The sequence below is a fragment of the Lipotes vexillifer genome, unplaced genomic scaffold (assembly GCF_000442215.2).
Source record: "Lipotes vexillifer unplaced genomic scaffold, Lipotes_vexillifer_v1.1 scaffold777, whole genome shotgun sequence".
NCBI lineage: Eukaryota > Metazoa > Chordata > Mammalia > Artiodactyla > Lipotidae > Lipotes > Lipotes vexillifer.
In genome coordinates this window covers 2,160,379-2,172,705 of record NW_006784423.1, presented here as the reverse complement: position 1 = coordinate 2,172,705, position 12,327 = coordinate 2,160,379, and the positions used below count along the sequence as shown (strand labels likewise).

At 37.2% G+C, this 12,327-nt stretch overlaps 1 protein-coding gene across 1 annotated transcript in view; it reads left to right on the top strand.

The window, feature by feature from the left end:
• The window catches only part of MRPS9 (mitochondrial ribosomal protein S9), a 45,394-nt gene that overhangs the window by 10,917 nt on the left and 22,150 nt on the right, over positions 1-12,327 (top strand). The window contains exons 3-4 of the mRNA XM_007456829.1: positions 5,086-5,148; positions 5,237-5,267. Of these exons, the coding sequence (XP_007456891.1) occupies positions 5,086-5,148; positions 5,237-5,267 (94 nt within the window). The remainder of the gene's footprint in view (positions 1-5,085; positions 5,149-5,236; positions 5,268-12,327) is intronic.

Below are 12,327 nucleotides of genomic sequence, written 5' to 3'. Positions count from 1 at the left end.
TCTTTCCCTGTGAATCACTGGTGCTGCTGGTAACCCGCAGAAGATCTGATAGGAGGACAGACAGGTCCCTCTGACAAGCAGCGTAGTGTATGTGTGTTTGGTGTCTTGCTGAAAGTACTCAGATGCATGCTAAATATTTTGAAAGTAGATCTTAATGTCGTGTTTCTCAACTCCTGTGCCATAAATCTTTCCTAGGTGATTTCCAGATGTTGATCAGTGTGTGAAAAGTACTCTTGTCTGAGACAGTGTATGTTACTCCATGGAGGAGTCTGTCCCATGAACATTGAGCTGAATGGAGTTTGTAATTCAGTGTAAAGCAGTTATAGTTTGGTCAGAAGAAGAGTCTGTGTGTATGGAAACTGTAAGAAATAGCCCCATAGTGTGTAACAGAGGTGGGCAGAAATGTTTTCCTCAAATCTTGACCCAAGGCTCAAGGCTGGCCAGTGGTCAGGGCCCTGGAATTCCATTGGCGTTGTCACACACCGCTGTGCTGGAGTAGACGATCTGTGTAGTGGTGCTCACCCTTTTCATCCTCTCACGTGTACCATCAAAATTCTTTTTCTCAGAATCATGCTGTAAATACAGAAAGGTTGAGGACCACTGATATTTGCATTTTCCGTTTTGAATTAAGCTTATAAATTTTAACTTGGAGACATTTCGCTTATATTAAATATTATGGATACAGAATTGTACTTGCATTTACTAATGTCTTTATTTGGGAATTAAAAGTTAAGTTCTGCGTTACTCTAGAATTTCAGGAAAAAAGCCAGCAAATTGATATATAATACTGCTGAAGTCTACCAATTACTTTTTGTTGTTGTTGTTGTGGTGGTATGCGGGCCTCTCACTGCTGTGGCCTCTCACGTTGTGGAGCACAGGCTCCAGATGCGCAGACTCAGCGGCCATGGCTCACGGGCCCAGCCGCTCCGCGGCATGTGGGATCCTCCCGGACCGGGGCACGAACCCGCGTCCCCTGCATCGGCAGGCGGACTCTCATCCACTGCGCCTCCAGGGAAGCCCGACCAATCACTTTTTAATTGGTATTATAAACCTCCTTCCGAAACCTGAGTGTTTTGTTCTCCAAAGTGTGAATATGCTGTGTGAAGTTTCTCTAATTGATTTGCTGTGCCCATTCCATTTGATGTATCATTTTTCACAATATTTCATAATTTGTGCTCACTTCTAATGAACAGAGTCGTTAGGACAGGCATGTCTAAGTACAACTGACAGCTAACATTAGGTGCCAGATGCAGTTTATAAAGCTGTGTAGAACTGTAGAGAACAGTTTAAATAAATTAGCACCTGTACATTAGTCTCACTTGCTGGTAATTTATAAGCGAATCAGTAGAGATGACATTTAGGTAAGTCATTGATCAAGTTAACAGCTGCAAACCCACTGCCCAGCTGGGATACCTAATTAATAGAGATTGCATTCCTGACCCAGTGCTTCCTTCTCCTGGATTGAGTTTGCAATCCTATTATACTTTGACATAAGCCTAAGAATATAGTTAAATACTTTGCCTTCATTTTAGGGAACACTTGAATTATCAGTATTCTAGTGAAAATCCAAAGATGTAAACAGCATGTTTACAAATGAGAATTACTTTATTCGGTGACTTTTACTTGGATTAATTTTTTTCTTTAGTTTACATTCTTTTTTTTTTAATCAGTACTTTTTTTGTTTTGGATTCAGGTAAACCATGCCATAGTCTAAGAAATTTCTAAAGGGTTCTATACTTGTCACTAAATGTATACTCCACTTTTTTTTTCCTCCCTGGCAGAAGCAAGGTTTTTTGTGATATGTTTTTTTGTTTTTGTGACAACCAACCATTGAACCTAAGCCATGCATATGTCTAACAATTTTTTCAAATGTGACATTACTTTAAAACACTTGAGAACTTTGCCAAGTTCAATTCCATACAAATTCCAGAACTTAATATAGGAAATATTAAGCTAGAGCTTACTGTAGGAAAATGCCCTTTGTTTTCTATTCCTGTGGCTCAGATTTTCTCCTGAGTGAATGTAAAACTGAAAGATAAAGGCAGCAACAACCTTAAATCAGAGTAAGGCAAGGTTTAGTGTCTATTTCAGGTATATGTTCATGGATATTGATGATGTTTGAATACCAGTGTGTTTACCTACGGGCCACATCCAAAGTCTGGTTCCTCAACTGAGAATAGGTCTCTTGAAACAAATGCTAAGCCTGAAACAAATAAAAATGTTAGGCTAGTAATACTGTTTTAAAGCTTCTTGAAGAATCATTAATTGAGTCCCAACTGATACATGTATTTTTGGGTTTTGTTTTTGTGAAAGGTTGGGTGTTTCTTAGTTTATTATTATTTTTAATTATTTATTTATTTTTGGCTGCATTGGGTCTTCGTTGCTGTGCACGGGCTTTCTCTAGTTGCGGTGAGCGGGGGCTACTCTTCATTGTGGTGCACGGGCTTCTCATTGCAGCGGCTTCTCTTGTTGCCGAGCACGGGCTCTAGGCATGAAGGCTTCAGTAGTTGTGGCACGTGGGCTCAGTAGTTGTGGCTCTCGGGCTCAGTTGCTCTGCGGCATGTGGGATCTTCCTAGACCAGAGATCGAACCCGTGTCCCCTGCATTGGCGGGCGGATTCTTAACCACTGCGCCTGGTGTTTCTTAGTGTAAATAATAGTTTTTCATGTAGATTGTTCAGAAGTGAAAAAGTACTTACTTCAGTTAATTGTGACATTTCTGTTAATCCGTCATGGTTGACAAACTTGGTCCAAGTGGGCCAAACCACAATTCAGATGTGAATGCCAATTTTCCTCCAATTTTAAGATGCTCGAGAGGGTATAGGCCATTTCCTGCTGGTACATGTTCTCTGGTGCCTGGTAAGTGCCACACACATACCAGGAATCCTAGAACCTAACAGTTGACAGGGAGGTTAACGCTGGCAGAGTCAGGTATTTCCTTCACCACCTTCCTCCAGTGGTTTTCTGGTTGACTTAACTTCACTTAGCAAAATATTTAAATTCTGCAATTTTTATCATTCTAATATAGATATTTCTGAATAACATATCAGAAAACTGCTTTAAAAAAGACTGTGTTTATGTTTGCAAAAAGAAACCTATGTATATTTTTTCCTACTCCAGTATGTATTTTCTTATTTCTGTTTCTCTTTCTTACACCAGTGACCCCATTCTAAGTATAGTTCTTTTGCATCTTGCTTTTCTCAGTCTTTTGTTCAGCTGTAGAGTACTTGATGGCATAGATGTACCTTCATTTATTCAACTAACCTCTTGTGTATGATAATTTGGTTGTTTCTAGTATTGTTTTCTTATAAATCATTTAACAGCCTATGCTGTGTTGTTTTATATTCGTGGGGGTGTATCTTCAGGGTAAATTTGTAGAAGTGGAATTGCTGCGGGAAACGTATATGTAGTCTTGTTAGATATTAGCAAACTGCCAACCCTGGAGGTTGTACACTCCCACCAGCAAGGCATCAGGGTGTTTCTGTAACCTTGCCAGCAGTATGCTGTGAAGCTTTTGAATTTTTGTTAGTCCTGTTAGATGAAAAGTGTTATCTCAATAGTTTTAATTGCTCCTTTTTTTTAAATTGCACCTTTTTTATTCTGAATATATTTGAGCCATATTTTTCTTTTCTGTACTTTAATTGGTCAATTTTCTTTTTTCTTTCTTTCTGAATTTTGGATGGTAGTTAAGAGGGACTTTCCCATGTCTAGGTTGTAAAGGAATTCATACATGTTGTCTTATGGTACTTGTTTGGTTTCATTTTCCAAGTTTGGCTCTCTGACTCATTTGGAGTTACTCTGGTGTATGGTGTGAGGTTTGGATCAAGTTTTATCTTTTTTCAAATGGCAATCAGCTGTCTCAACATCACTTATTAAATAAAAAGTCCACCTTTTCTTCTTCAGAGAAGGAAGGGAGAGGAGCCCCTGGCTTTTCAAAAAGAAAAGAAAGTTCACAAAGTTAGCATTCTGATGTGTGAGCCAAGTTTTTTGTTGTTGTTTTTGTTTTTAGTGTCAGTTTTATTGCCAAAAGCCTGAAGGAATGACGCTTGACCCAGAGACACAGCTGGGCTCCCTAATATAATTGAATATACCCCCAAATTATAGGCCACTACTTCCAGGAGCAGAACCTGGTCCAGCAAATTTGCTGCGTGGAGAGAACAGGCCCTGAAAGAGCAGCACTGGGTCTGCAGGAGCTGCCGGGTCATTTAGAGCTCAGAGAGGGACTAGGGTCCCAGGCCACTGACTTTCCGCCTGCCAGCACCCACAGAGATGAAAACACATGGCCTCTGTGTTTGTTTTTCCCTTTTTTTTTTTTTTTCTTTTAATTGTGGGTGGAGTGGTAGGTGGGTGGGTGTAGGAGGAGGCTGTAGGGGCCTATACAAGTTGGGGGCAGTCCTGCTCACAGGAGGTGAAGCGCCTTTGGACACGTGTGGGGGTGAGATTTGTCACAAGCACTGGGGTTGTTCCTGGCACGGACTTTGGGGAAAGGGCCAGGGATATTAAATGACCCGCCGAATAGGGGAAGTTGCCTACAGGGGAGCATCACATTCAGAATGTCAAGAGCGTCCCCACTGCAAAACAGACATTGAAGAGAACATGTTTGGAAACATGTAGTTTAAAAACCTCTCCCAAGTTCTAGGAAACGTTCAAAAGAGCTTCTGAAAACATCCAGATAACACGGTGGGTGGGATGTAGGGCCTGCCCTTTTCAGTCTTCTGTATGTGGACATCCGCCTGCCACCTGGGGCTGGGAGGATGCCCCTGGGCCCTGGCCCAGCACTCGTACAGGGGCTCCTCCAGTTTCCTTTAAAAAGGAGAGAGAAGGGTTATTTGTGGTAGCACACTCATGTTTGAAGCGGACACTTGAAAATTGTTAATAACTAGTTTTAACAGTTACAAATTTTTTTTCTTTTGGGGAATGTATATGTGGTGATTTTATTATCCCATTTAGAAGATTACAAGGTGAGATAATGTATGTGAAACTCTTGGTTCGATATCTGGCATATGGTAAGCACTCAGTTACTATTAGTCGTAACGTGAACTTGTTTTTATAACAATTGCTAATTAACCTTTGTGTGTATTTTCAGAGAGCGATTGCTTACCTCTTTCCCAGTGGTTTGTTTGAGAAGCGAGCCCGGCCAATAATGAAGGTAGTTATCTTCATTAATATTTTTACAAATTTCACTTAGGTTTATATGTTACAGCAATTACCTAATGCATTTTTAATTTATTTTACAGCATCCTGAAGAGATTTTTCCTAAACAAAGAGGTAAGTTTGTTCAAGAATGAAACAGATAGTTCTTTCTTTCCTACAGTGCTATGTTATATATCAGCAGCCACTCAGGTGTTATGGAGATGCCCTCCTATGTCATGGTAGTCGTGAAATAAGTCAGGAGTACTTTATAACTAATAATGAATGGCGTTTACAAACTGTTTCTTTTTAATTAAATAATACTAAAATTAGATCAGGTTAGGGTTTATGCCTATACTAATGTCAATTTATTTGCATTCTAATATGCCTTTTTGAAGAAGAGCTGGGTACAGATCTGCTGGAGACAAATTCAACTTTTTTTAATATGAAAATTTAAAATTTTTCTTCAATTTGTAAGCATATTTTCACTGAATATAGATTCCCTCCCCCCTTTTTTGACTTTTATTACTTTATTGATGTGATTCTGTTGTCTCTTGCCTTGCATTGTTCCTGATGAGCAGTTAGCCAACATTCTTAGCTGGCCCCCTGTTTTCTCTGGTTTCTTTTAAGATTTTTCTCTTTACCTTTTAAATGTGTAGACTAAAATCTTGAAAACATAGGACAAGCTTTAAGGTCACCAGAAAATAACATATTTACTATTTTCTAATTTACATTAGAAGCTTCTTGGATAAGCTTGGGGGGGGGGGCATTGTCAGTTACTTTAAAAAGTATTAAAGCCAGAAATCATTTCTTTAAAACACTCAAATATAAATTTATATTCATCAGTCTTTTGCTATATAGCCCTAGAGGGTTTTTCTTTGAGGATGTATCTGTTCCTCCTCATTTCTTTTGCGTGCCTCTGCCCCTGAGATATATCATCAGAGGTTTTTAGTTTTGATTTCCTTACAGTGGAGTGAAGAACTTAAACTTCCTAAGGAATCTGAGTGCAGAATATTTTTATATTTCTACCAATTTTCCCCCGACTACACAGAAGTTGAACAGACTTTTTTTTTTTAGTAACTTGCCTTTGAATCTTTCTAAAGCATTCAACTTCACTTTGATAGAAGCATCAACTGTCTTTTCTGTTTCCACCCATGTTTCATCTGTTTATGGAATACTTGATTCATGTAATTACAGAAATAAGTACAATTCTAATAAACAGGTTTTGGGAATAAACACAGTTGACTCTTAGTAGGTGTGTAACTCAACAGCGAAAATGTGTGGTTACATTAGAGGGTCACCTGCTGGCCACAGATGCTCAGTTTACAGGCAGCATTAGGGTGTTTCAGAGCTGATAAATAGAGATTGGTGAGAGAGCAGATATTTTTATTAAAAATGTATTTGTTTTGCATTGATGTTTTTGCTGAGTCACCTTTGTTCAAAGCTAGGCGTTCTGTCATTTTTCTCTACTTCTCTTTACATGATAATTTTTATTTTGAATCTTGTTATAAGTATTTTGAATCTTTTAATAAATATTCTGTCTTTTGTATTTTCTGAATTCTTAGATGTGGCTGATAATAAACTATGACATCAATTCAATTAATAGCTTCTGGGAAGATAATAGATGAAGGCTATCTTAAAAGTACACATCAAATTTAAAGATGCAGTTCAGTTTTCTAGAAATAAAACTATGCACAAGGCACAGTAACTTACACTTAGTGGCTTTTCTTAAATGTTTGTAATGATAGTGATTTTTTTCCCCTTTTTTTTAGTGGGGGAAAAAAATTACTTTTTTTCCCCCCATTTTTCAACCCCTCAGTCTCCTCACGTATGTCTCTTCCTCTCTTTGTTCTGTATATCTCTCCTAGTTGCATCTGTTCTTGTATATCTGCCCCTCTGAGACTGGTTCTTTCTTTCAGATCATACCAGCTTCTGAATATTAGAAAGTTGTTACTGCTATCAGCTGGAATGTAAAAACTGAAATGTCCGTGTGTCCCTGCAAAATGCCTGTGTGTTATTTTGGAAATATGTCAGTGTTGATAGGATTTTCTTACATTTCAGTGAAGTATATTTAACTGTGTTTAAACAGTATGCCTTTAGAATCAGCAGAGTACTTTTTGCCATCTACCTACCAATTTTGCTGCACTTTGTAAATAGGACAAATTGATTTTTTATGTTAAAAAAATCAGTGAACTTTAGATTGAATAGATTATGGCACTTGTAATGTGCTACCACTTCCCTTATTAAAAGGTGGAAGCTTCCAGATTGAGTTAACATAAAAAAGCTGCTCTACTTTTTAAAGTAAGTGATAAAAATATTGGGAAAAACAAAGATATGTACCCGGTTGATGACAGAAGCAAGGAGTAGCACCTAATGCCAGACAGAATGGAATTCAGGGAGGTTCGGGAATGGTTCAGTGAGACAAGAATGTTAATCTATATTGGTAAAACCTAATATCCATTAAGTGGATTTGACGACCATGAACCTTTTTGCACCAAGCATTTAGCATTGAAATGTTTAAAGCAAAAGCTGTTAGCTAAGGCTGTAAAGAATTTGAATAACAGCATGATTTTATAGTTACAGATACAAGTACAAAGAATACATTTTCTATGCGGATGCCAATGGAATATTAATAGAATATGACGTAATAGGTTGTAGAGAAAACCTAACAAATTATAAAAATAGAAATTTTGTAGATTAGATATTCTGAATTAAAATTGATAGAACCATAAAACTTTTGGGTTAAAGAGAAATCAAAATTGAGATTTTAGACTATTTAGAAGTATATGACAGTTCATATTAAGCCCTATGGGATACGGACAGTGTTTTATGCAGAGGCAAACATATATTTATTAGTTATTAAGAAAGACTAGAAATAAATGAACTGTTCAGTATTCAGTTCAAGAAGGCAGAAAAGGGCTTCCCTGGTGGTGCAGTGGTTGAGAGTCTGCCTGCCGATGCAGGGGACACAGATTTGTGCCCCAGTCCGGGAGGATCCCACATGCCGCAGAGCGGCTGGGCCCGTGAGCCATGGCCGCTGAGCCTGCGCGCCCAGAGCCTGTACTCCGCAACGGGAGAGGCCACAACAGTGAGAGGCCTGCATACCGCAAAAAAAAAAGAAGGCAGAAAAAGAATGAAATGGATGAATGAAGTAAAGATTTTTAAAAGAAGGGGTAGGACAATAAAACCAACTAACTCTTTGAAAAAACCAGTGGAATTGATCAAATTCTAGCAAGTCTGGTTAATGGAAAAAGAGAGAAAACATAAGAGGACAACATTAATAATTTTACATAATAATATTCAGAGGATATTTAAAAGTGTAAGATTGTTATGGGTAACTTGATTCTTATTAATCTGAAAAATATCCTAAATAATATAGTAACTACTATTTATTAAAACTTAGAGCAGGCCAGGCACAGTTCTCAGTGCTTTGCATGCATTAACTCATAATCTTCCCAGCAAGTTTTCATAAGTAGATAATATTGTTTTCCCCATTTTTCAGATGTGTTGGGTAAACTTACCCAGGGCTCATAGCTGGGAAGTGGCCGAGGCAGAGGACGTAGGTGGGCCCAGGCAGTTGTGGATCCAGAGTGTTGCTCAAACCCCACTCACACAGTTTAAAGAAAAGCAGAGTTCCCAAAATTGTCTTTATTAGGAAATGCTGGTTAGACTAAAAGCTGGAGAAGTCAAAGGTAATCAAAGACCTAACCAAAGAGGCACACAGCCCAGAAAGTTTTGTCGGTGAGGTCTGTCATACCTTGAAAAAGTTTCTAACTTTTATATTATGTGAACTGCTGCAGAGCAGAAAAAGGATAACATAAACTTCTAAGCTCACCTTAAAGAAACCTACACTGTATTCTTACTAAATTAAATGATAGCAAACCAAATACAGCATTATAGAGAATAGGATCTCTGCCCCCCACACCCCAGGAATATAAGGGTGGTTTAACATTAGGAATTTATTAATGTAGTCCTCTGTGTTAACTGAGTCCGGGAAAAAATATTTCCGAAGATGAAGAAAAAGTTATTTAACAAAATTCAGCATTTATTTTTTGGTAAAAACTCTTAAACTAGAAATAGAAAGAAATTTTCTTAGTTTGAGAAAGACTATCATGAGAAACAGAAACACATCAGATTAAAAAACCATATCATTGGATTCCTTTACATTAAGTTCAGTAATAAGACAAGTGTGCCTACACTTGCCTCTGGCACTCATTTTTATTTTGAAAGTCTTATCCAGTATGATTTAAAAAGGCAAGAAATTAGGAATAAATCACTTAATATGCACAGGTGTTATGAGTGCCCACTTAGAAAATACAAAACTAAAAACTATATAAGCATTACAGTAGAATATCATTATTTGGATATCTGAATACAGGAAACATTCAAACTGAATTGTTCTGAAATTTGTTAAAATGATACTCTTTTATAAAAACATACCAGAGTATAGGTGAAGCTGAAATGCTAGTCATGGAGAGATCCTGTGAGCCTCCTGCCAGCTCATGACGGCATGGTGGCCAAATCCACACAGAGAAATCAGTGTGGCATGGAGTATACTGATGACCTCAGTAATGTGATGGTCTCCTCGGTTACAAACAAATTGTGATCTTTCTCTGCTTTTATGTATTTTGGTGGACACGAACTATTTTAAAAACATTGAATTTCAGCTATACAAATATATACTTACATACACGCATACATACTTGTGGTTTTTTAACATTTTCTTCTGTGCACTTCTTGCTCATCTTTGTTTTAGTTTTAAGTCTACAATTAGCTTATTAAATGCTGTCCATAACTCCTTCTGCTAAGGTCTCCCTGGTCATCTCTTGGTTGAATGGAGTTCATTTTCTAGTAGATTCTTCAAAAAGGGCTCATAGATATAAATTCCCTGAGTTCTTATGTTTTTAAAATTGTTTTTTTATAGCCTTGATACTTGAAGGACATCTTGGCTGGAAGGTGAAAATCTTTGGTTCATACTTACTTTTCTTGAGTTTCTTGAAAATGCTGCTCCATCGTTGCCTTGCCTTGTCTGTACTTTTTGAGAAGTTTCGTGCTAGTCTGGTTATCTTTCCCCCTGGTGATCCTAAGGATTCTTAATCTAAAGCTATCTAGTAGCTTTATGAAAATATGGCATCAAGTTGATTATTGAGGGTTAGATTACAGTGGTGACAATGAGCTCTTTAAATAGATAGGTTCAAGTCTTTACATCCAGAAATAGTTTTTTTTTAAGTTATGAATATTAGTTCTGTTCCACTTTTTGTTTCTGTTCCTTGGGACTCCAGTTATATAAATGTTATTCCTTCCTTGATTGTCTTCCAGGTCAATCACCATCTCTCTGACTGTTAACTTCTTTATGTCATTTTCATTTTTTTTGGTTGTTTCCCTACTTTTTTTTTAAATGTCCTTTATTATGTTTTTAGGCTGTTCTTTTTTGGGTTACTTATAAGTTAGTCTACGTTTCTGATTCTTCCAACTTTTTCTGTTTCTCCCCTGAATTTAATCAAGTTGTTTCATTTCTTTGAGCTTTTTGTCCATTTGTTCTCAGTTTTGAACTTTTGATTCAGAGTGTTCTCCAAAAACTCCAAATGGTTGTTTGAGGAGATTTAATTCAGTTTGGAGTGTTGTATTTCAGTTTCCTTCTGTTCTGCCATTGGTTTTGGTGAGGATGAATTTTCATCAGCGGTACATTTGGATTATTCTCATTTTCTGTTTTCAATTTGTGGCAACCTTAAAGAAAAATTGGTGGAAACATGCCTCTGCATTTCTGTGGACAGAAATCTCCTATTTATTAATCCACTTAATGGAATATTAAAAAATAGATTGTATCCAGAAGATGACAGAGTTGGGTCACGACTTAAAAGTACGTTATGATTTTGGAATTAAGAGATTGAAACTCTAGAATAGAATCAGATAAAGTGGCCAGTTGAAAGATAATCATACAACTATCAATATTTTTAAATAACAAATATTATGCCCTTAAGTCACAAACAAAGAGGACAAAGATCAATAAATTTTCTATTTCAAAATGTGACACTTCTCCCTGAAGAAAAAAGATACAGTAAATTTAAAAAACAAGCAACAGACTGGAGAAAATTTGAAACACAATAGAGGTCTAATGTCTGGAATAAATTATTGTTAAAATTAACAAGGAAAACAGCCTCATAGAAAAATGGGCAAAAGGGAAAGAAGGTAATTCATAAATGGAGAAAATAAAAGTAGCCAGTAAACATTGGAAAATATCAGATCAGAAATAATGTCTGTCAATTAAGGATAAGAGATCATAATCACTCATCAGACTGGAAATTGCGAATAGCCTGTGTCAGCAAAAAATTAGAAACAATTTAAATGTTCATCAGTAGGGTAGCTAGATGAACTGTTGGAGAATCATACTATGGAATAGTATGATACTTACACAAGAAGTAGACAATGTGAATAGGCCTGTACCTGTTAAAGAAACTGAATCAGTAATTAATAACCTAGAAGACTTGGGTTTCACCATAGCTTTTTAGATAAAACACCAAAGTCATGATCCATGAAAGAGTTGATAAGCTGGATTTCATTAAAATTAAAATTTTCTGCTCTGTGAAAGACGTGGTCAAGAAAATGAAAAGACAAGCCACAGGATGGTAGAAAAATACTTGGAAAAGACATATCTGATAAAGGACTGTTATCCAAAATATACAAAGAACTCTTAGAAGTCAACAATAAGAAAACAAGCACCCGATTTAAAAATGAGCCAAAGACTTTAACAGGCACATCACCAGAGAACATACGCAGATGAAAAATAAGCCTTTGAAAAGATGCTCCATGGAAATAGAAATTAAAGCAACAATGAGATACCACTACACACCCATTAGAATGGCCAGAATCCAGAACTCTGGCAACAGCAAGTGCCTGTGGAATGTGGAGCAGCAGGAGCCCCTGTTCCTTACCGATAGGGGCTTGTGGGGTGGCTTGCTGGTTTCTTACAAAACGAAACCTACTCTTTCCTATGATCCCGCAGACTGGTATTTGCTTCTTGGCATTTACCCAGGTAAGTTGAAAACTTACGTCCACGCAGAAACCTGCACGCAGTTGTTTATAGCAGCTTTATTCAGAATTGCCAAAATGAAAGTAACCAAGATGTCCTTCAGTTGGTGAATGGATAATTGAACTGTGGTCCATCCAGATAATGGAGTATTGTTGAGCACTAAAAAGA